This window comes from Dama dama, chromosome 12, assembly GCF_033118175.1.
Source record: "Dama dama isolate Ldn47 chromosome 12, ASM3311817v1, whole genome shotgun sequence".
Lineage (NCBI taxonomy): Eukaryota > Metazoa > Chordata > Mammalia > Artiodactyla > Cervidae > Dama > Dama dama.
In genome coordinates this window covers 89,393,932-89,419,976 of record NC_083692.1, presented here as the reverse complement: position 1 = coordinate 89,419,976, position 26,045 = coordinate 89,393,932, and the positions used below count along the sequence as shown (strand labels likewise).

General features: G+C 39.6%; 1 protein-coding gene across 1 annotated transcript; it reads right to left on the bottom strand.

Annotated features, from left to right (window-relative positions):
* Window positions 1-868: 868 nt before the first annotated feature.
* SPG21 (SPG21 abhydrolase domain containing, maspardin) lies at window positions 869-24,388 on the bottom strand. Its single transcript, XM_061158063.1, has 9 exons — window positions 24,249-24,388; window positions 20,379-20,465; window positions 17,552-17,713; window positions 8,854-8,934; window positions 7,814-7,959; window positions 5,861-5,969; window positions 5,069-5,176; window positions 2,881-3,021; window positions 869-1,553 (listed from the first exon to the last, which is right to left on the bottom strand). The coding sequence occupies exons 2-9, from the start codon at window positions 20,439-20,441 to the stop codon at window positions 1,437-1,439; spliced, it is 927 nt and encodes a 308-aa protein (XP_061014046.1). The 5' UTR covers window positions 20,442-20,465; window positions 24,249-24,388; the 3' UTR covers window positions 869-1,436.
* Window positions 24,389-26,045: the final 1,657 nt, after the last annotated feature.

Sequence of the window (26,045 nt, the reverse complement as noted above, 5' to 3'; positions counted from 1 at the left end):
CCCTGCTGGCTTTTCCAAGCCAAATGCTCTGGGGGCTCATCTTGCCAGTGCAGGACCTTTGGGCTGGGGAGCCTGACCTGGGGCTTGGAACCCTCTTTGGGAGAACCTCTGCAATGATAATTCTCCTGTATGTGGGTCCCCAACCTGGGAGTATGGGACTTGGCTATATTGCAACTGTGCCCCTCCTACCCATCTGGTTGTGATTTCTTCTTAATATCTTTTGTCGTGGAGGATATTTTTGGTCGGTTCTGGTCCTTCCAAAGTGTGAACTTTGGAAGCTAAGTAGAACAAGTCAACTGTTAAAAGATATTTATGAGGGAATCACAAATAGGAACACTGACTGGATATTAGTATGAAAGAATTATTGCTGAACTTTTTAAAGTGTGATAACAGCATTATTTTATCTCTTGGAGGTACACAGAAAAATTTTTACAAATGAAATAAGATATCAGAAATTGCCTTAAAATAATCCAGTGGGGGGGAAAAAAAAATAATCCAGTGATACAAGTATGTGTTGAAAAAGTGAGGGTGGGGTAAGAGATGATGCAACACCATCCATGAGTTGATAATTTTTGAAGCTGATGGAGATGTAGTTCATTATACTATTTTCTCTATGTGTGTTTAAAATTTTCCACTGAGGGGGCAAAAAGCAGGTGTGAAAAGTACCTTGCCAGAGCAGCAGCTCAGTAAATGACTGTTTTTGTAATCTAACAATGAGCAAAGTGTGCTTTAGAGAGATTAAGTCACTTACCAAAAGTTACACAGGTTTGGCAAACACCACAGTCTGTTTCTCAGAGTCCTATGTGTAGGCAGCCCTTTTGGCAGCTGCGATAATCATAAAAGCCATAAAAATCATAAAATCATAAAATTCAACTCACTGAAATTGAAATTTTATTCCAAAGACTATAATGGGTAGAAAGACAACAGCCAAAACTAAAAACAACTGGCTTAACTGGAAATTAGAAGTAGTTGATTGGCAGGAGAGCAAACAGTGGGTGACGGCCTTGGCACTCTAATAACTGTTATAACCAAGAAAGCATAAAAAAACAAATGTGCTGATACAGAACGTGGCTGTGCGGCATTTACAGCAAATAATAGGAAGAAAGGAAGACAAAAAGAAAAGGAAAAAAATCTACAAAACCCCCAAACCAAGAAATTAACAATTAAGAACATAGTGGGTAAATACTTTTGGTAGCAAAATTTTCACAGTTCTTAAAATGGGAGTCTCCAAAAGTACTTAAGTTCAAAAGCTAAAAAAACTGAAGGGGAAATAGTTACACTGGCTTAGAAGAGCTGCCGCCTGTCACGAAGATGACCATCAGTCCTAGTTCCAAACACAGTGATAACCGGTGAACCTGACCAACCGAAGAGAGGCCGACTGGCGGGCACTGACGTCGCTGATTGTACAAACACGCTGGACCATTCGTCACTAACAGCTACTGCTCCTCCTGACTGATGCCAAGGCTGCCTTTCTGCACCTCGAGTTCCTCGGCACTGACCATCGACGGGTCAATAGCTGCGTATTTGGTTCCGTGGAACTGAAGCAAATGTATCTGCGGAAATGCAGCATGATTATTTTAAACATCACTGCCGTATATTAATAATTTCTACTTCTAAAATTACAGAGTACTCAGGGGAGGGGCAAGATTGGGGGTACAGGTCAAAAGGTAAAAACTACCATGTATAAAATAAGCCACAAGGAGATACTGTACATCACAGGGTGTATAGTGATTATCTTACAATAACTTTAAATGGAATATAATCTGTAATCTAAAAATGTTGAGTCACTACATAGAACATGTGAAAATAACATTATAAACCAACTATGTATGTGTTAGGTCACTCAGTTGTGTTTGACTCTTTGCAACTCTGTGGACGATAGCCTTCCAGGCTCGTCTGTCCATGTAATTCTCCAGGGAATAATACTGGAGTGGGTTACTATTCCCTTTTCCAGGGAATTATCCTGACCCAGGGATCGAACGTGCGTCTCCTGCATTGCAGGCAGATGCTTTACCATCTGAGCCACCAGGAAAGCCAAAAAACCAATTATACCTCAATAAAAATAAATATATACACATTAAAAAATTAGAGTAATAGATACTAACTAGAGGAAAATTAGAAAACAAAAATGTCAAAAATCATTATGTAACCAGTCTTTCTAGGCAGCTACATATTCTTACTAACATTTTAAATTGCGGCATGCTGCTTCTCGAGCAGGCGTTTACCCTTCTCCTCTGCTGCTGTGAATCAGGTCCTTCCCATCCTCCACTGTTCTAATATCATAATGACTGTCTCTGGGAATCAGGTTGTTTTGTATTTACAATCCTCTCCTTAGGATCTGTAGCCACATGTGGATGACAGGATCAAAGAACATGACTGGTTTTTTAAGGCTCTTGATACTATTTGCCAAATTGCAAAGCAGCCATTTCTCACCACTATTCTAATATCAGTTTAGGCAGGTATTTGAAGAGGTGGTGTGTGTTAGACTGTGTGTGTGTTTTAATGCATTAAAATTAGACCAAGAAGTCACTTCATGGGACTCAGATTGACTCCATAAAATGACTTAAAAAGTCTGGTGTCCTGCTCTGACTGAATTCCTACAATCTGGGAGCCAAGGTTCCATGGTACCAAATGGCTACTTCAATGTGTGAGTTCAGGCCTGTGGTTCATAGAAAAGGCAGAGTGGGCAGATAGTCACCCAGGTGTCTCTACTATGCTTGAATTCTATAACTTATTCGTGGAGACCACCTTTATCAAGTTAAGTGTTTCATTCCTACAGAGAATTCTGTAGTTCTCTCTCCCCACCACCACCAAAAAGCTTTATGTTTTAAACCACAGACTCTGCATTCCAAGTGCTCTGGGTTCCAACCTAGGGCCTACCTGTACATAGAGATTCACTTCTGCACTTCTGCACAGGTATGGGAAATTGCCTCCTGTTTTAAGGTGAGCCCTCCGGGCATTAGGATACAGTTTGTACATTTCTTCTTTAGCTTCAGTTGAAAGTGCACTCTGGTCAAACACCTTTAAAAGAACATGAGGACAAAACTGTTATTTCAATGTGTTCTTTTCACCTGAAGCAAAGTGTCCCTCCAAGCACTTCCCCCAAGCACTCCTTTCAGGAGACGTGGCTGAACCTTTCTGCAGCCTGGGCCACCCCCTTCTGCTCATCCCTAGTGACTCTAACTCCAAAGTAAAAGACACAGATTTTACTGCCAAATGTCTTTTGCATTGTTTAGGGGAAAATTCTACCATGAATTTCATTTGTTCTCAAAGATAGTTAATTAAACTAACAGAACATTAATAGCAAACAATCATTGAAAATACCAATTTCAAAAAGATCATGAAACCCCAAAAGAACTTAGTATTAATTTAAAAACAGTTATATGTATGATATGCTCCGTGAAAATAATTATCTAAAAAATTAAGAATATTAGATAAAAAGTCCAGACCCTTTCCTGGGGGAGCCACCGTTGGAAGTTTGCATATGTGATTCAAGAATCTTATAATACTCATACAAATTTATGTTCAAACTCGTGTAAAAATTATTCAAATAATATAAAAGAAACAAAAAAAACATGAAAATAAAGATAGGTGCATCTCCACCTTGCTAAAACTTGTAGACATTTTAAAGTGACTATGAACTTAAGTGGTGAACATAACTTTGAAAGTGCAGGCAGAGCAAATGTACTGTGAAGACCATATATTTCTTTGAGAGTATTGACAAGCTTACTCTGTGTCATGGTAAATGTTGGAATGTAGCAATTATAGTAGAAAATGGTAAGTTATTGTACATGTTCATAATAATTTCCTGATAAAAATCAGTTCTTAATTTAAATACCATATTACTTGCATTTAGGAGTAAATCTATTGTGAGACAAAACAGCTATATGATTAAAATAAAAAGTCAAAGCCACAGTGAGATATCCCTTCATATCCATTAGGGTGGCCACTATTAAAAAAAAACAAAACAGAAAGTAACAAGGATATTGGTGAGGATATGGAGAAATTGCAGATCTAATGCACTGCTAATGGGAATGTAAAATGGTATGGCCCCTGTGGAAGATGATAAGGCAGTTCCTCTAGGAGTTAAACAGAATTATCAAATGATTCAGCAAGTCCACTTCTAGGTATGCACCACCCAAAAGAACTGAAAATAGGACCCTGAATGTGTATTTGCACACCAATATTTACAGCAGCATTATTCACAATAGCCAAAAGGTGGAAACAACTCAAATGTCTATCAACAGATGAAGGATAAACAAACTGTGGTATATACATACAATGCAATATTATCCAACTGGAAAAGGGAACGATTTTTTTAAATTTTAAATTTATTTTTAGTTGGAGGATAATTGGATATTTTTAACATATGCTTTAACATGGATAAGCTTGGAAATATGCTAAGTGAAACAAGCCAGATACAAAAGGATATTTATATGATTCCACTTACATGAGGTACCTAGAACAGGTAAATTCATAGAGACAAAAAGTAGGACAAAGGTTACTAGGGTCTCTAGGGGGAACGGTGAATGAAGAGTTATTATTTAATGGGTACAGAGTTTCAGTATGGGATGATGGAAAGTTCTGGAGATGGATAACAGTGGCAGTTGGACCACACTATAAATATACCTAATGCTACTGAACTGTACACTTAAAAATAGTTTAAAAGGTGAATTCTGTTATGTATATTTTACTACAATTAAAAAACATGTAAGAAGCAAGCTTTTGTGTTAACTAGACTTTATGGAATTCTGGCACCTTCATTTTGCTGCCCAGATTAGTAACAGCTTAAAAAGAATAGCAAAGCAAACCAGAATGGGTAAGGACTACCATGTTTATTTAAATTCATTTTTATTTCAATGGTGTTATTCCTTCCAGGAAAAATACAGGATAAGCAATAAAAGATTTTTTTTGAAATTGAAAAAGCTGTGTGGGAGGCAGGTGGTAAAAACAAATTCAAGGCAGTGTTTGAAGCAACACTGAAAAATCGTACAATGATTTGTAAGGTGGATCTTGACATATACATATAAAAAAGGTAAAGCATCTGTTTTACTGAAAGAAAACTTACGTCCATAATGGTTACAGGGATGTCCCGAATTTTATGAGGTTCCACATAAGAATTTTGACAATTCAGGGTAAGTCTTGAAGCCAGTTCACTCTGACCCAAACTTTCCAGCTGCAGGAAAAAACACAGGTAAAGTTTTTTCAAAATTTTGTTTTTCACATTTACATTAGATCCACAGATAATATCCTATTTATAAAGGTGGCATTATGTGTGGTGAGGCCAGTAAGTTAACCACTGGGGAGACACAATGTATTTGAGACCACAACTGGGCCCTGGAAGTGGTGATATTTTTCTGTTCTGGGCGCCTGGCCTTCCACAACCCTCAACCTGAGCTGCCTCTTCAACCAGGCACCTGTGGGCAGCAAGCCCATTCCAGAAGCTCAGTGAAGACAGAGAAACATTTCAGTGATCTTAGAGCTGGAAGAGGCCTCAGGAAAAATCACCTATCCAGTAGTTCCTACATGCACATCTACAAACCTGCTCCATCACACTGGCCTGGGAAGCTAGAAGTGGAGAAGTGAGGTAAAAACAGATTGCCAGAGCCCTCTCGGCCAGGCATTCCAGCTCAAGGTCTCGTGTGAAGCCTTAGAATCTGTATTTTTTAAATTTCCCCAAATGATTCTGATAAATTACTCAGCAGCTATAATATCCATCTGGATGTATTAAAGTTAATATGGAAAAATGGTTAACAAACACCTCTAACACACACTGAGCGAGACAGGTATTTCTCAGGAACCAAGGAGACATGAAAATTCCCAGGACAAGGTGTCCCCTCCCCAAGGTCATGATCCTTACCCTGTCTACCATGAAATCGATGGCATCAGCCATCATAGGGTCCACTGGGCCAGAGGAAAAGTTCCCAAGAACTATTTTTTTAAGCATAAATGATGGCATCAACCAAAAGCTGTAAGAAAGAAACAAAAAAAACCTGATCATTTAAACTTACATGAGTGGCAAGTATTTATTCAATATGAAGCTCTGTATTAGCTAGGCATTTGGGATTTAGAGATTTAAGAAACCTAGTTGCTTCCTTCAAAGAGCTAGTTTTGAAGCATCTAGTTTTTATAAATGCATTCTCAAGTTCCCAAAGAGTTATGGTTTCACATGATCAAACTTCTGAGGACTTGGAATAATTATAAGTAATATTTCAAAATGCCTTTACTGAGATAGACATTCTGATAATTTCAAGATTTTATTTTCTAGTTGGTCTTATTTTCAATGGCTAAGCTACTTGTGGAGAACTGAACACTTACCATATCAACCTTAAGGTTCATATCACCTTTTGATTAACATTAAACGATAGATTTCGAAACAGTAAAATCACAGAGTTATTATACCTACTATTGCTACTAGTGGATTCTTGGGCTAATTCAAGGCAATTCAATCTTCATGTACTTCTCTATGTGATCTTTAGTTAGGGTTTACTCCATTAATTACATTGGGAGCCCTTATATAGGGTAAACATGAATTCTTTTAAACCTATGCTGAAAATGACTTATAAAAGGTACAGACCACCTTTTGATGTACATTCTCAGTAAACTCCCCTCACAAGGACCAGTTGGCCTACTTTCAGTCACCTTCAGTGATCTAAGTTCTCTACTCCAACCCATCCCAACAGCTTCTTAACTTCTAAAGGGGATGCTGCCTGGGTGTTTTCTGTGTGTGCGTGGGCGGGTGGGGGGTCATCCTCTTGGCTCTGTTCACCCCTGAAGCCTCTGTGTGGCACATAGTAAGTACTCAGACTTTTGATAAAAAAATTCCTGATATGCAAGAGCACCAAGTGGGGGAAGTCTTGGCTTCTGACAATCAAAACAACATGAAAAAATCATCAAAAAAGAATGACTTTTTGTGCATCATCTGGACATGAACTATCTGTCTAATGCATACAAGAAATTGATACACAAATGCTGAGTAAACAAGTGAGAAAACATCAGGAAACATTTTTTAAAAAATCAGAATGCAACAGTAAATAGTTGTGAAAACCATGAAAACAATGTTTACCTAGAACATTTTAAGAAAACCAATCTGATCACTCAGGTAAGTTAAGTCAAGGCTGCTTTCGGGGGGTAGAGCCTTGCCTTGCTAGCAATGAAAGAAATATAGTGAAGTCAGCTTTAAGGTATCATTAGACATCTATAAAACTAAATCGAATGATAAAGTCAATGAAGGGGTGGCTCAGAGATAGCAGGTACCCCACTGGTTGCCTTGCAAAGCATTCTGCCCTTTCCATCTTTCTAAAAAGCAGACTAAAGTTGTAAAAGTGCCAGGCGAACTAAACAGTCTCTCCATTTCGGGGAACCTATCTCAAGGAAATAACCCAGAAAGAGAGGAACAGAAGTAATTTACACACAAAGATTTACAGTAGAACCTGGTGAAAAACTGAGAGAAGCCGAAGGCCTTTAAAAAACTGTAACAGTCATTACACAGAACTCTGTACACAAAATACTAAGTGGAACAAGCAGAACACAGTATCAGTGAGACATGCGCTGAAGGGAAACTGTAAAGGCATACGAACTATATTAAACAAGCCAGATGATGATTTAGAGTAACGGGAACCACTGAAGTTAGAAGTCTTCCAATTCTTTTCCTTTGCAAGGGTGACTGTTTCTAATGCTAAAAGCCAGGATGGTTTCAGAAGACAAAAATACATATGGCCCCTCCCTCCCTAATGCTTCAAAAAACCAAACATCAACATTTTCAATTCCACTGAAAATAACAAAACTGTTGGTCGAATGTTCACATTCTTACCTGTTTGCAGTCCATGTTTGGTTAAAGATAGAGGTGTCACTGAAGGAATTGCAGAGGATGAGGGAATGGACTCTGGGAGATTTGTGAGTGTATTCAGCAAACTTCTGGGCCAAAAAGCCTCCCAAAGAAGCCCCAAAGAGATGAACCTAATTGGAAACAAACACAAGGATCCTAAAAACAATGACTGCTCATGAAGTATCAAAAAATTGTTTTAATTATCACCAACCACAGAATATAATGTTATCACCAGTCATTAGACTGAAATATTTTCAGCAACTAGAAGTTTAGGAAATACTGTATTTAAATGCAATGTTTATACCCTGTCAAGAAAAAATACAATGGTGCATATGTTATATTAGTTAAAAAAAATATTATTCACGGATTATATTAGAAAATGAAACTACTTTGCAGTTTCTGTTTAAGAAAACTGACATTTTAATTTCGTAATTCTGTATTTCCACTCCTAGACATGTACTCAAGAGAACTGAAAACATCTGTCTATGCAAAAGTTTGTGTAAGAATGTTTATAGCAACATCACTCATAATAACTAACCAATGGAAACAAATCAAGTGATGAATGGGTAAATAAAATGTGTTTTATCCATACAATGGGATTTTAGTTAACAATTAAAAGGAATGAATTACTGATAGAATCTGCAACATTGATGAACCTTCAAAATCTTGTGCGAAGTGAAAAAAGCCAGTCACAAAAGACCCCAAATTACATCTTTATATTTATATAAAATATCCATAACAGGCAAATCCACAGACAGGGCTCCAGGGAAGAAGAAGGGTGGTGACTGCTAAGTATGGGGTTTCTTTTTGGGGTGGAAAAAATGTTCAAAAATTGACCGTTGTGATGGTTGCACATATCTCTGAATATATTAAAAAACCAGTGAATTATACACTTTAAAAGGGTAAACTGTATGGTATGTGAATTCTAGCTCAAAAGAGCTGTTATTTAAAAAAAGACAACACCAGACAATGATGTAAATGTTGCATTAAAATCACATGTGAGTAACTAGTTTCAAGGTACTCACTTTATCCAATTGTAAATGGTCTAAAAGTTTTCTGAATCCATCACAGAATTCAAGATGGTCCCAATACACTGGATACTGCAACTAGAATACAACAATTTTAAAATTTATTTTAAAAACTGTAACGGTAAAACACAACTCATGTGTATCTGAAAAATTTAGGGCTCTCACAACAGTATTTCTCATTTGCTCAATCCCTGGTCCTTTTTCAAAACATGGGAAAATAAGCTCTCATCTTATCCTAGACTTCAAAATTCCAATTTTATCTAACAGAACAATTAAAAAAATAAAAATCACACTCTAGTGATACTACATATACAACAATTTCAATTCACATCAATTTCCTTTCCAAATAGCTAAGAAACTCTGAGGTTCAAGGGTGAACAGAGCAGAACTATTCAAGTAAGAAAATTTTGTTTTCCCTTTAAACAAATTTCATTCTGAATTATGGCTCAGAACTAGAATTCCTTCTACGGAGGTTTCCTCTCTTTTTGGTAGCATTTCTTTAAGGGAGTATTCAATAAAATTGTTCCTCTCCTTTTATTGACTCAGTCATTCTATCTGACTTCTTGTAGTACTTATGTTTGTGATCAAACATTTCAGGTGCTTGACCCTGCTGCTGCTGCTGCTAAGTCACTTCAGTCGTGTCCGACTCTGTGTAATCCCATAGATAGCAGCCCACCAGGCTCCCCCGTCCCTGGGATTCTCCAGGCAAGAACACTGGAGTGGGTTGCCATTTCCTTCTCCAATGTGTGAAAGTGAAAAGTGAAAGTGAAGTCACTCAGTCGTGTCCGACTCTTAGTGACCCCATGGACCGCAGCCCACCAGGCTCCTCCATCCATGGGATTTTCCAGGCAAGAGTACTAGAGTGGGCTGCCACTGCCTTCTCTGGTGCTTGACCCTAGGTAACCCATTAACATTGACAATAATGAAGAAAAAGAAACATAAGTCACTAACTCCTTTCTAGGGGACTCAGGCTTGTCACCTAAGGGTGCCCTTTAATACATGTAAGACTCATCTTAAAGGCTTGCTGTTTTAATCACTTAGATTCATTTGGCTAATGACAAATCATTGGGATAGAAAACACCATGTAAATTATGGGATAATTTCAGATATGATGCAAAATGTTAGTTTTACTATTAAAATTCCATTCATGGATACGATTCCACTTTTCTGAGGCAGGATGGAGAACAAACTCTTCCTAGCAAAAATTTGAGAATTTGAGTCAGATGATAGCCTAAAAGGAGATGACATTTTTATGAATCCTTTAATTTAAAAACGTCTGTGCCCTAAGGAGTGTCCCAGAGCTGAGGTGTTGAGTGTGGTGGTTTCACTCCAGGAACTCTGGCCTAAAGTGCCAGGTGGAAGGCCTCTGCATCTGGCACTCTTAGCAAGAGAGACTATAAACACAAAGGGGGAAAAAAAGCTGGAGACAAGATGGCGGAGTAGAAGGACTTGAGCTTACCCTCCGCTCACAAAAACACCAAAATCACAACTAATTGCTGAGCAACCATAACAAAAAAGGCTTAAGCCTACCAAAAAAAAGTCTGTCCCCAAAGAAAAAACCATAAAGAGGCGCCTGAGGAACAGAGGCCACAAACACAGAAAATTAGACAAAATGATAGGCAAAGAAATATGTTCCAAGATAAAACCCAAGAAGAACAAATGAAGTGGAGATAGGCACTCTACCTGAAAAAGAATTCAGAGTAATGATGGTTACTCAAGGCCCAAAGGGAGTGGCACAATATATTCAAAGTGATGAAAGGCAAAAACCTACGACCAAGAATACTCTACTCAGCAAGGTTCTTATTCAGATTCAGTGAAGAAATCAAAAACTTTATGGACAAGCAAAAGCTAAGAGAATTCAGCACCAAACCAGCTTTACAATGAATGCTAAAAGAACTTCTCTAGACAAAAAAGAAAGGCCACAACTGGAAACAAGAAAATTACAAATGAGAAAGCTCACTAGTAAAGGCAAACATACAGTAAAAGGTAGGAAATCATCCACAAATATGATATCAAACCCAGCAATCATGAGAAGAGGAGAACAAAGGCAAGACATTAGAAATGCATTTGAAATTAAGAGACCAGCACTTAGAACAATCGTGTGTGTGTGTGTGTGTGTGTATACATATATATATAGAGAGAGAGCACACTATATCAAAACCTCATGGTAACTGCAAACCAAAAATCTACAATAGATACACATAGAAAAGAAAAATTGATCCAAACAAAACACTAAAGATAGTCATCAAATCACAAGTGAAAGTATCTTAGCCACTTGGTCATGTCTGACTTTGTGACCTCACGGACTGTAGCCCCAGACAATCTGTCTATGGAATTCTCCAGGCAAGAATACTGGAGTGGTTAGAAGAGAAAAAAAGAGAAAGAGGGAAAAATGACCTACAAAACCAAATCCAAAACAATTAACAAAAACAGCAATAAGAACATACATATCAATAATTATCTTAAATGTAAATGGGTTAAATGCTCCAACCAAAAGAACAGACTAGCTGAATGAATTAAAAACAAGATCCAGGGGTTGAAAAATAGACTTGAAAATAAAGACTGTTAAAAGAGACAAAGGAGGACACTACATAATGATCAAGGGATTAATCCGAGAAGAAGATATAACAATTGTAAATAAATATGCACCCAACGTAGCAGCACCTCAATATACAGGCAATTGCTTAAAGGAGAAATCAACAGGAACACGATAATAGTGGGGGACTTGAACACCCCACTTACATCAATGGACAGAACATCCAGGCAGAAAATCAATAAGGAAACACAAACCTTAAATGACACATTAGACCAAATGAACTTAATTGATATTTATAGAACATTCCATCCTAAAGTAGAATATACATTCCTCTCAAGTGCACATGGAACATCCTCCAGGACAGATTACATCCTGGGCTACAAAGTGAGCTTTGGTAAATTTAAGAAAATTGAAATCGGATCAAGCATCTTCTCCTATCACAACGCTATGAGATTAAAAGTCAACCACAAGGAAAAAAAACTGTAAAACAAAGCAAAACAAACAAGTGGAAGCTAAACAGTATGTTACTGAACAACCAATGGATCACTGAAGAAATCAAAGAGGAAACAAAAAGTACCTAGAGACAAATGAAAATAAAAACACAATAACCCAAAACTGATGGGACACAGCAAAAGCAGTTCTGAGATGGAAGTTCATAGCAATACAATCTTACCTCAGGAAACAAGAAAAGTCTCAAGCAACCTAACCTTACATCCAAAGCAACTAGAAAATGAAAAACAAAATCTAAAGTAAGTAGAAAGAAGGAAGTCATACAGATAAGAAATAAATGAAATAGAGACAGAAAACAATAGAAAAGGTCAATGAAATTAAAAGCTGTTTCTTTGAAAAGATAAACAAAATTGGTAAACCTCTAGCCAGACTAGGAGAAGGAAATGGCAACCCACTCCAGTACTCATGCCTGGAAAATCCCATGGACAGAGGAGCCTGGTAGGCTACAGTCCATGGGGTCTCAAAGAGTCCAACAGGACTGAGCAACTTCACTTTCACTTTTCACTTTCATGCATTGGAGAAGGAAATGGCAACCCACTCCAGTGTCTTGCCTGGAGAATCCCAGGTACGGGGGTTCCTGGTGGGCTGCCGTCTGTGGGGCTGCACAGAGTCGGACACGACTGAAGCGACTTAGCAGCAGCAGCTAGCCAGACTCAAGAAAAGAGAGAGGGCTCAAATCAATAAAATTAGAAATGAAAAAGGAGAATTAAATGGACACAACAGAAATACTAAGGATAATGAGAAACTATTACAAGCAACTATATGCCAATAAAATGAACAATGTAGAAGGGGACAAATTCTTAGAAAGGTACAATCTTCCAAGACTGCACCATGAAAAAATAAAAAACATGAACAGACCTATTACAAGAGATTGAAACTATGATTTAGAAACTTCCAACGAACAATAGTCCAGGATCAGATGGCTTCATAGGTGATTCTATCAAGCACTTAGAGAAGAGTTAACAGCTATCTTTTTAAACTATTCGAAAAAACTGCAGAGGAAGGAACACTCTCAAACTCATTCTATGAGGCCCCCATCACCCTGATACCAAAACCAGACAAAGATTTCACAAAATAAGAAAATTACAGGCCAATATCATGGATAAACATAGATGCAAAAATCCTCAAAATACTACTGAATCCAACAATATAGTAAAAGATCATACACCATGATCAGGTGGGATTTATCTCAAGGGTTCAAGGATTTTTCTATATTCACAAATCAATCAGTGTGCTACATCATATTAACAAATTGAAGAATAAAAATCACATGATTATCTCAACAGATACAGAAAAAGCTCTTGACAAAACTCAATACCCATTTATGATAAAAACTCTCCAGAAAGTTGGCATAGAGGGAAATTACCTGAACATAATAAAGGCCATATATGACAAACCCACAGCTAACATCATACTCAATGGTGAAAAGCTACAGGCATTTCCTCTAGGATCAGGAACAAGACAAGGATGTCCACTCTCACCACTTTTATTTAATATAGTTTTGGAAGTCCTAGCCACAGTAATTAGAAAAGGAAAAGAAATAAAAGGAATCCAAACTGGAAAAGAAGAAGTAAACTGTCACTGTTTGTAGACGACATGTTATTAGACATAGAAAATCCTAAAGATGCTACCATAAAACTACTAGAGCTCATCAACAAATTTGGTGAAGCTGCAGGATACAAAAATCTGTAAATTTTTTATTTCTGCAGATACAGAAATATGCTGAATTTCTATATATTAATAATGAAAGATCAGAAAGAAAAAAGGAAACAATCTCATTTACCATCGCATCAAAAAGAATAAAATATCTAGGAATAAACCTACCTAAGCAGGCAAAAGACCTGTACTCTGAAAAGTATAAGATACTGCTGAAAGAAGCTGAAGATGACACAAATAAATGGAAAGACAGACTATGTTCTTGGATTGGAAGAATCAATATTGTCAAAATGACTATCCTATCCAAGGCAATCTACAGATTCAATGAAATCCAATTAAATTACCAATGGCGTATTTCATAGAACTAGAACAAAATTTAAAAATTTGTATGGAAACACAAAAGACCCCATATAGCCAACATAATTCTGAGAAAGAAAAATGGAACTGGAAGAATCAGGCTCCCTGACTCCAGACTATGCTACAAAGCTACAGTAATCAAAACAGTATAGTACTGGCACAAATTCAGACATATACATCAGTGGAACAGGATAAGAAGCCCAGAAATAAACCCAAATGCCTATGGTCAATTAATCTATGACAAAGGAGGCAAGAATGCACAATGGAAATGCTGCTGAGAAGACTGGACAGCTACATGTAAAAGAATAAAATTAGAACATTCACTAGAATGTTCCAATGAGATCAGAACATCCTCTAACCATACACAAAAGTAAACTCAAAATAGACTAAAGACCTACATGAAGACTGGATAGTATAAAACTCTTCAAGGAAAACATGGGCAGAACACTCTTTGATATAAATTACAGCAATATCATTTTGGATCCACCACCTACAGTAATGAAAACAAAAATAAACAAATGGGACCTTAAAAGCTTTTGCATAGCAAAGGAACAATAAACAAAATGAGAAAAGACAACCCACAGAATGGGAGAAAACATTTGCAAATGAAACAACTGACAAGGGATTAATCTCCAAAATATACAAAACAGGTCATGCAGCTCAACAGCAAAAGACAAAAATAAAAAAATGGACAGAAGATCTAAATAGACAGTTCTCCAAAGAAGACATACAGATGGCCAAAAAGCGCATGAAAAGATGCTCAACACTGCTAATTATTAGAGAAACGCAAATCAAAACTACCATGAGGTATAACCTCATATCAGTCAGAATGGCAATAATCAAAGTCTACAAACAATAAATGCTGGAGAGGGTGTGGAGAGAAGGGAACCCTCCTACATTGTTGATGGGAATATAAATTGGTACAATCATTATGGAGAATAGTATGGAGGTTCCTTAAAAAACTAAAAATAGAACTATTATTTGAATCAGCAATCTCATTCCTAGACATATATCTGGAGAAAATCATAATTCAAAAAGATACATGCACCCCAATGTTCAATGCAGCACTATTTACAATAGCCAAGACATGGAAGCAACCTAAATGTCCATTAACAGAGGGATGGATGAAGAAGATGTGGTACATGTATACAATGAAATATTACTTAGCCATAAAAAAGAATGAAATAATGCCATCTGCAGCATCATGAACCTAGAGGTTATCATAGTAAGTGATTACGTCAGGAAGAGAAAGATAAATATCATACGACATTACTTATATGTGGAATTTTTTAAAATGATATAAATGAACTTATTTACAAAGCAGAAACAGACTCACAGACTTTGAAAACAAACATTATTACCAAAGGGGAAAGGCTGGGGGAAGGATAAATTAGAGGTTTGGGGTTAACATATACACGTATATAGTAGTGTTGCTACATATAAAATAGATGTATTATAGCACAGGAAACTCTACTCACTATTCCATAATAACCTATATGGGAAAAGATTCTGAAAAAGAAAGGATATATGTATAACTGAATCACTTTGCCATACACCTGAAACTAAGACAACACTGTAAATCAACTATAATATAAAATAAAAAATTTAAATTAAAAAAATTTGTGTCCTAGACAGGTGATAAAATTGTATACAACTTAATATACACACAAGCAATTGAGTATGAGTAAAACTGGAAATGTGAACAAGGTTGGTGGATTATATTAACATCAATATTGGCTGTGATATTCTACTACAGTTTTATAAAATGTTACTATTGGGAGAAATGGGGCAAAGTATATAAGGGGTATCTCTCTATTATTTCTTACAACTGCAAGTGAATCTATAATTATTTCAATAAAAAATGTAAATGAAAAAAGGATCCGTGCATTTTTAACTGCTGCTGCTGCTGCTAGTAAGTCACTTCAGTCATGTCCGACTCTGTCCAACCCCATAGACGGAGCCCACCAGGCTCCACCGTCCCTGGGATTCTCCAGGCAAGAACACTGGAGTGGGTTGCCATTTCCTTCTCCAGTGCATGAAGGTGAAAAGTGAAAGTGAAGTCGCTCAGTCTTGTCCGGCTCTCAGCGACCCCATGGACTGCAGCCTACCAAGCTCCTCCCTCCATGGGATTTTCCAGGCAAGAGTACTGGAGTGGGTTGCCATTGCCTTCTCCATTTTAACTGCTAGATACTAGCAGATGTCTAGTAAAATTTCAGAAATCTCCTGGCATTTTGATCAAATCTCAAGGACGAAGTGATTTTGAAGACACTGCTGTCTTTTTCCTTGATTCTTTATCTAGCTAAGAAATAAGGAATGCCCACATCAGGAAGCTTGAGGGCAAGAAGAAATATCCAGGCAAAAGGCGAGGCTGTGTGCCCTGTCAGTTTAGAACAAAAACCATGCTGTCTGCTTTGAAGAACGCTCAAAAGTGAGACAGACAGCTGGGGGCTGCCCAGTCTCCCTCTCCCTGGCTGACCAACAGCGATCACCTAGACAGAAACTGTCACCACTTCAGCTGCAAAGGACTAGGATGAGGGCGGCTACCACCCTCCTCTCCTGGAATGCTGTCCAGAGAGAGGGATTACTGGAAACCCAGAACAAGGGAGGATTACGTGGCAGGGCTTCCAACACACCATATGAGGAATGGTTAAAGAATCTGGAGAGATTTAGCTGCAGAAGACAAGACCTGGGGGGAAAGTCAGTAGGCGGCCGAAAGTAACTAGTTTTTTCAAGAAAGAGCAGGGCTAGCAGGAGGAAGAGGAACTGCATTCATCTTGTGTGACCCCAGTTGGTGGCAGCCCCAGTGGAATTTCCAGTTTCCACTGTCTCTCCCCTAGGCAGTAAATAAAATGTATACTAACAGCAGCACTCCCATGGGGAGTACCATTCACGTGTTAACATTCTAGGTCCCAGAAAACAACTGCCAGCTCCGAGGCCAGGGCCTCTGCTTCAGGGAAGTTAGGAAACCGAAGTCCACCGTCCTGACCTAGTCAAGGCGTGCCAAACACTCTTTGGTGAGCAACGGCGCCTTCCCACCTATGCCCTCCTCCCAGAGAGGGAGATTAAAGAACGATCAATGCAAAACTAGATTTAGACCAAACTCAGTGATAACAATTAGAAACAAAAAACTTCTTAACCAAACGTGAAGGATATGAGCTAATTAATGAACCTTACCTCACCTGTCAAAGACTCACAGTAAAGCAAGCTTTCAGTCCCCTTTGCTGCTCCCGAGCAGTGATGGAATAAAAGGGGGGAGGAAACGGGGTCAGAAGACTGAGCTGGGTTCTCTCTCTGCTGCCTACTGGCTGTGTGACCCTCAGCCATCTCTAAAATGTCCAGACCGCAGCCTCCTTATCTATAAACAAGAACAATGCTTCCTACTGGTCAGACTTATTCAGGAAATGCACGTTCAAGCTGAGGGTAGAGAAAGCTTCAATAAAGGTTTGTCTCCTCTGCGCCTCCATTTGTTTTCAAACTGCACCACCTTCCTTCAAAAAACTCCCTTTCACATTTTAAAAATGAAAAACAGCAGTTTACAATAAGAAACACACCCATTACTATACTCGGAAACAGAAACACACACACACAGTCAGAAAGTGTGGACCTGCATCGTTATCCTAGATCAATAATACTTACAGCTATAACCCGGTAACCCCATCCAGTCAAAGCCAAAATCTGCCGGAAAAATACATCTGCAGTTCCGCTGACGGGAGGGAGAAATATGAGCGGACACCTGATATTTCTAGGGCCTGCATCGTAGAGCGACCAGATCTTACTATCGTCATCATCCACAATAATCTGGAGGGGAAAGTTATAAGAAGAAAATGAAAAATCTCATGGATTTGATTTTACATACTAATAGTTATTTCGACACTGTAATTTCGCTGACAATTTTAATACCACTGTCTTGGTGGTTTACACACTAACGTGGGGATCACATCAGACCAGTACATATAATAAACAGCTTTGTCTCCTTTTCCTTCTTCAGAACTGACATCGTCCATGGAACTGCTTTATACTTTTCCCAAGAGCTCCTTTTTCTCTCAGCTTGGAATTTTCCTCTCCAGTCATGATTATTTGAAGTTTATTTTGTTTACCATTAAACAGTAAACTCTGCACATGGCATCTTAATTCTTCCCCATATTTCTGGCTGTGTGTGTGCATGCACGTATGTAGGAGGAGGACAATTTGCAGAGTCATTCTCCAGTGCTGGCCCAGAGGGCTGGCTGGGATCAGCAGGGTTAGTGTGTGAAAGGGGAGACGAGAGAAAGAAAAGACTCCAGGCTCTGGGGAGAAACCGCGTAGAGATGGGACCACGCGTGAGATGCTTCAGGAGCCTGATCTAGCCCAAGCCTCTGAGACAGAGAGCTCTGCTAGAGAGGAGGGACGAGGCAGGTGTAGGTGCCATTGTCCCCGGAGAGTATTTCAAACCATTCAGTCAGGTGCGGGGAATGGGCTCAGGGAAAAACTGGATTTTTTGGGAAAAGGTGATGAGAAGGAGGAAGGTCATCAGAAACCTTCCTCATTTAGTGGCTTTTGACCCAGTAAGTGAAAAAGATGAGCATTACATTAGCTGAGACAAATCACGTGTTCAGCACAGAGTCTGGCAGATACTGAGTGTTCAATAGTGTCAAAAGTGTTATCTACAGTATGCACTGCATGATAGGTAATTTTCGTTCTCTATGGCTGACTTTTTGGTGGTATTTGGAAAAGTACATTAACTGCTTGAACTTTTGCCAGTGCAAATCAATACTTATCCTACTTTTACATTAAAAGGTTCAAGGTTCTATTTTTTTCCTTCTTTGGCCATGCCATGTGGCATGCTGGATCTTATTTTCCCGACCAGGGATCAAATCCACGCCCCCCTGCATTAGGAGCATGGAGTCTTAACCACTGGACCACCAGTGAAGTCCCAAGGTTGCATCTTCTGAGAGCTCCAAGTTGGCAGAGCTGTGGGGCCCATGGTGTCAATGTGGGTGGCAGCATGCTAACTGGAGTCACTTAGCAGACAAACACGGCAGGGCAAAGTCTAGAGGGCCCTATCCAATACTTTCTGGACTTCCACAAGTGACAGTATATCTCATGATTATGTTTTTGCCCTTTGGATTCTGCCACTCACATTTTTGCTTTTCATTTTTCTTTTTGCTGTGATTGTAGTAAAAAAATCTTAGTGACCTTTGATAGTGCATACAGTAGATTCCAACCTTCTAGTAATAAAACATGAGATATGATATTCAGATTTCTGAAATTAAAATCTAGCACTATGAAATTTCAAGCAAACTTTTCATCACTTTTGGACCAAATTGACCAAAGGAGAACACTACATCAATGAAACTACTTCCTACAACTACTTCCAAGTATATTTTGATAAGTTTGTGTTGCTTTGGGTCTAGTGATTAGCGTGCTGAGTGAGTTCATCAAGAGGAGCCCCTGTGAATTACTTGAGGGGATGGGACAAGGCAGAGGGACTCCAGGGGCAATTCTTCTTCTAGCACAGGCAGTAGTTCCCTTTGCTAAGCTGCCAAGTAGCTCTGGCTTTGAAGCCAGATGATTTGATTTTAACACAAACTCTACTAGACTATGTGACTTTAACATGTTAACCTCCATGAACCTTGGTTTTCTCATCTGTAAAATGAGCACACCACTACCCACTTTGTTAAACTGTTTAAATAATTAAGGTATTTGGGGACTTCCTACAACAGTGGAAGGTATTCTGTCTGTATGTGGAAACTGTACCTCAAATTTCTATAGGAAGAGTAACTCTGTTATTAATTCAAACTTGCATGCTACTTCCACAGCTATCTACCCTGACAAAATAATTTTAACAGAAACACAGATGATCTTCAGATCATAGTACTCTAATACTTCTGCAAGGGGATCAGCAAAGATTTTATTCTGACACAACTTTTTTTTTTTTTTTCTGACACAACTTTTATGAGTGTGATCCCCAAGCATTTGGGATTAAATTTGAGACTCACAGTCAACAGACTTCAACATAAGTGTTTAGGGTTTTTGGACAACCCAGGCAAATAACGTTTCTAAAAGATGACTGTGGCAGAATGAGTACAGATTATGGCAAACAGAGGATCTACAATGTCAATCTTCAATCTTGACGAACAGGAAAATGGTTTCTAATAGAATCTAACTGCACTTAACTGTACAGTTACTGTTGCTTACGCTTTCCACCAAACTATATAGAGAAGTACTCGTATTCCTGCTTGCTTGAATATGTAAAAGCAACTGTAAAATAATGAGTACAGTTATTTTCGCTTTTACTCTTGAATGAGTCTCAAAAGTTGATTGTACTTGACAGGGAAGGGGTTGAACGTTATGTTCTGCAATCCAGTCATGATATTTGGCAATAACCTTTACTCTCAAACACTACTAAGACATAATGTCTAAATCACACATGAAAAACAATACAAGATTTTGCAAATAAGAGGTGTAGTAAAACCATACATACCTTTTTAAGGGGGACTGTACTTCTAAACCAGTTATAATCAGGAGAGACTTTAATCTCTCCCATGGTTAGCTGAAATGGAGGTTAACCCTGAAATAAAAGCATGTGATGTTTCATGTCAAGAATTCATGTTTACATCAGAACTAAATGTAGAGTCTGGTCTGGTTCTACCAACAATACTTTAAAAGGTAAAACCGAGGAAATGGGCTATTTTACCTTATCAGCGTAGACTAAAACTACAGAAAACAATTGGTGAAATCCTATAATCATGGAGCAAGCAAGAAGTACCCTGAGAGAGAATTATTCCAACCCCCTTAGTTCCTCCAAAAGAGGAATCTGGTCTAGAAAATGTTAATGACTTACCCAAGATCCCATGGCTATTGCAAAACCAGGACCAGACACAGGACAGTCTTTTCTGACACCTGACTGCCTGTCCTAGTTACATGACTCCAAATGCAGTAGAATAACCTGTCTTTCAACAAAACCTTAAGAATCTATGTTAATAAAGATGTTCCTGTCTGACAGAATTCTAGGCAACAGTCTACACTAGAAAAAGGAGTTCATGTAAGCCTGCTTCCTCATAAATTCATAAAATGCCATAAATCTAACTCTAGAAGACAGCTTCAGAAACACACATAGATTTTAATGCAAAATACAGGAAAAACTTGCTGTTCATATGGATGTGGTAAAAGTGATATAACGTACCCCAAAAGATCCATGATAAGGTACCAGAACATTCCTAAAGGCAACAAAATAAAACATGTGCCTTTAAAAAGCAGGTGGTCTTCTATTATGAGATTAGTGATTTCCAGCTTTTATAGTTCTATGACCTGGGAAAAGTTACTGACCCTTTGGGGACTTGTTTTCTCATCTAAGATTGTTTCACTCCTCTCTCTCTAAAGTGCAGAATAGTGCTTTGTACACAGCAGGCATTATCTGTCGACTAAATGAATGACTGCATCCTAAGTAGGCCGAACTAGTCAATCCTAGAATCCCTTTTAACCTGGGTACCTATGAGTGTTACACTGGCCGGGCATCCTCAACTTAAAGCTGCCCCTGTTTGCTTAAAAATCTATGTTGTGTCACAACAGGAACTTGAAAATTATAGTTCCTTGCTACAGATTCTTATTGCCAAATGAAATTCTACCTATTGGTTTGGAAGGACTCAAATGCTCCTTTGCATCATGTCCTCTACTGCAGGACAAACCTGGATTTTCCTAGCAGGGCTAGGATGAGTTTGAGACCCTAGGACTTAAGTCTTAGGCTAACTGTGAACTAAGAACCTAGAGGGGCTTTTCTGGGCTGGTCAGGTGCCAGGGGTTCTTAAGTCAATGAATCTTCCTCTTTGGCCCTCCACATCTGCTCCCTCAAAACACAGGGCACTCAGCAATCTCAACTGTTACCTCTAGCCTTGGGGGTTACTAAACTGAACCCCAAGGAGATGGTAAATGTAGACATCCAATATTAAACTAGGTTTACAACCTTGACACTGTAATAATTGGTCTTTTCTTTCAAGGCTGGGATGGTTCTTAGAAAAGTTTATTGAAATCTTCAGTGGTTCTAAAATACGAAGAAAATCATCAGCCAGTATTATACAGACAATCAATGTGCATGGATGTAGTTCTTATTCATACTAAAATAAAGAAAATCATTCTTTGCATATCCATTTTCTCTTAACAAATATTAACATGTTAAAAAACTGAAGCCATTTGAACTATAGTCTTTCTCTAAGCTGGTCACTGCTTTTAACTGAAAGCAACTGGCACATATAGTTAATTCTGGAAAATTTTCTACCTGGACAGACTTGAACTATTCCTATGTCATCTAACTATTGCCTCATCAAGACATTTTCTAGTATACCATTACTATAAACAATCACCATTCTACAGGAGGAAATATCAAAAACATGCTTAGAAAAAAATCCCTACTCAACAGATCAGAACAAAACACCAACTCAAAACACCTTAGCTAACTAACGTCAGAAATTTTGCTTCTAGATTCACCAAACTTGGGATAAAATAAATGATTCATAGTTTGGAATCAGTTGCAACATACAAACCAAACTATCATACAAATATACACACACACACATTGTACACAGGCACACACATTCACTGTCATTCATGTCTTCCCTCAGGAGCAAGTAGAAAGAGGTTCCTTACCACAGTCTTCAGTATTAGCCACAACCATCCAATATTATAACATTTATTTTATAACTAATCTCATTGGTTGGAGAGATTCCACTGAACGGTGACTAAATTTTTATAGAAGCAAGTGACTTGAACATTTGTGCAAGTTTGGCAGTACATGAAAGGTAAGATAGATACCAAATGTTGCATATGACCAACTGACATTTAAGTGGGGGAAAAAACTGCTGCGAAGAGAAAGCAGCTGTGAGTGGTATGAAAAGGAATTTTGTTCTCCTAGCTCTCTTTCATCCACTACAAGGGAATACTTTTCCAAGTCACAAGGGGAACATTCTGCATATGGGAAAAAAAAAAAAGGTTCACTGAGACTGTGATCCAACTGATCGGTATTAAATAAGAAAGAATGTGGACCAGGAGCTCAACGCTGATTTGATCTCCCACAATTCTTCCCAAAAACAAAAGCACCTGTTCATGCTGCTGGGAAATGGGTGGCAGGAATTTTCCCTTAATCTTGCTTAGGGAAACCCCCTTCTCAGTGAGTCTCTCTGGGAACACTCAGTCCTCTCTGGCCCTTGTGCTGCTCCAGGATAAAACTGCCAGTTTTGAGTGTGCACCAAGAATTATATGCACTTCTCCATCAAGGTTTCACCAGAACCAGCCACTTTACAGTCCACTTATCCCTCAAGATTTCAACAGACCCTGCCAATTCACAGCCAATGAAATCGCCTTTACAAATGTTTAAGTCATCTAACCAGTTTAACTAGTCACAGGTTTTCTGATCCTTTTCCTCAATCATATGATCTACATACGGACAATCTATGATTCTTACTGATACAAGCGAAAGCGAATCCTAGAACCTAAGGGTCTCTGGATGATGCCATTGGCTTTTTAACGCAAGTCTCCATACCTCACCACACCAATACAGAGCTATTCTTTTTTTAGGTTTCCTGGGGGGAAGATTTATCCTTATCTTCAGAAATGTATTCTATTATCTTCTAAACCTCATGGGAGGAAAATCTGACTACTTGCCATTTCGACGGTCACATCTCATCTTGTACCCTGTCTTAGTATTAAAGCTTTTGGAAATTTGCACAAAGCTATTCAATTACCCCTCAGTCTCTTGAAGCTCTGTGCCAAGATGAGCGGGAACATTGTAGGTGGAGACAAAGAAGCAACATAAATGCAGAACTTAGGACTCCTGAGGACAAGAAGAGGAAAGTGAGACAGCTTAGCCCTGCCACTTTCCTCACACCTGGCCCGTGCTCAGCAATGACAAAGGCATTTATCACTTTCAGGCTGAGGTGCAATCTCCAAAATTACTAGTCTGCTCAGAGTCTTCAAAGTTTATAGGAAAAATGCGTTCCTGCGCTGCAGCAGTGTAGCCCCAAGATGGGATTACAGGAGTATGTCCAGGTCAAGTACCCGACCCCCCACCCCAGGCGAACCACACACAGATCTCCACCTTCTACCAGTCCCACTGGTGACAGCCACACAAAGGCAGGGTCACAGGCACACCGATCACCCCCATGAACTCAGACTCGCCCTTAGACACACACAGAGACGTGCAATCACGTGCACGGTCACATGAACCGACCCACTCAGGGCCACACTCACAAAGTCACACCGACGGAGGCAGCCGTCCTCACTACAAACCACTCTCACCTGCGGCCACAAACACATCATACACCCACATCCCCCGCTTCCCAGGACCTCTCCCACCCCTCACCTGCCGTGGCCGCCCCCAGGTCCCTGTCCCTCCTCCCAAGGCGGCTCTTCCCTCCAGAAAGGGGGCCGGCCTCGGAGGTTGCTGGGGCCCGGGTCGGGGCTGGAGGCCTGAGCGCTCAGTATCGGTAAGCGCTGCGAGCCGTGGGGGCGCACTGGAGGGCCGGCCTCCGAGGGGCGGGGCGCGCGGCCGAGCGAGACCCGACCGCCGCCCTCCCTCCTCCGGAATTGTTCGTGCAGCTGGCGCGAGCCGCGAGCTTCCGGGTTCGGAGGGGTGGGGCCACGTAGCGAGGAAGGGGTGGAGCTGCGTGACTCCGGCGGTCACCGTGGCGACGGGGCGGATTGGACCACAGGGTGAAGACTCCAGCGTTCTCCCTACATCCTGCCGGCTGCAGAGTTGGCATCCGCTCTGGCGGGGGCGAGGGCGCGGGGAGGAGGCCCAGGGAGACTCAAGGGTCAGTTCTAGGTCACTCATGTGACGTGAGCACCGAGGGAACGGTTATGGGACTGAAAGAAAGGGGCGCCTGACCCTTGGGACCTGCCTGCCTGCAGTTCGGGGCATAAAGCTTTGAGGGAACTCCTTTGGGTTACAGGCTTTGATGAACAGGGCTTTGTATACTCTCTTTTCTTGACAAGATTTTTTTTTATTTTGGCACAGCCACAAATGCCCCCCATAATCCTCCACTGTAACACCTCCATCTCCCTTTCCAGATTTGTGCTGAGGTCTTGAGAATTTCTAGGAACAGATCCCGCTGACTGTCCAGCTCCTTCATCACTTTCCCTTAAAGGACTAGAGAATGTTCATATACTTATTAACATTATTAACACGGTTCAACAGTACATGAACGGTGAAATTCCAGATGTTCAAGCTAGATTCAGAAAAGGCCAAGGAACCAGAGACCAAATTGCCAACATCTGCTGGATCATTGAAAAAGCGACTGTGTTCCAGAAAAACACCTACTTCTGATTTATTGACTATGCCAAAGCCTTTGAATGTGTGGATCACAACAAACTGGAAAATTCTTAAAGAGATGGGAATACTAAACCACCTTAGCTGCAGAAATCTTACCTACAGATTTCCTGAGAAATCTGTTTGCAGGTCAAGAAGCAACAGAACTGGACGTGGAACAACAGACTGGTTCCAAATTAGGAAAGGAGTAGGTCAAGGCTGTATATTGTCACCCTGCTTATTTAACTTATATGCAGAGTACATCATGTGAAATGCCGGGCTGGATGAAGCACAAGCTGGAATCAAGATTGCTGGGAGAAATATCAATAACCTCAGATTTGCAGATGACACCACCTTTATGGTAGAAACCAAAGAAGAACTAAAGAGCCTCTTGATGAAAGTGCAAGAGGAGAGTGAAAAAGTTGGCTTAAGACTCAACAGTCAGAAAACTAAGATCATGGCATCCAGTTCCATCACTTCATAGCAAATAGATGGAGAAACAAGGGAAACAGTGAGAGACTTTATTTTGGGGGGCTCCAAAATCACTGCAGATGGTGACTGCAGCCATGAAATTAAAAGATGCTTGCTCCTTGGAAGAAAAGTTATGACCAACCTAGACAGCATATTAAAAGGCAGAGACATTACTTTGCCAATAAAGGTCTGTCTAGTCAAAGCTATGGTTTTCCCAGTAGTCATGTATGGATGTGAGAGTTGGACCATAAAGAAAGCTGAGCGCCAAAGAATTGATGCTTTTGAACTGTAGTGCTGGAGAAGACTCTTGAGAGTCCCTAGAAGTGCAAGGAGATCCAACCAATCCATCGTAAAGGAAATCAGTCCTGAATATTCATTGGA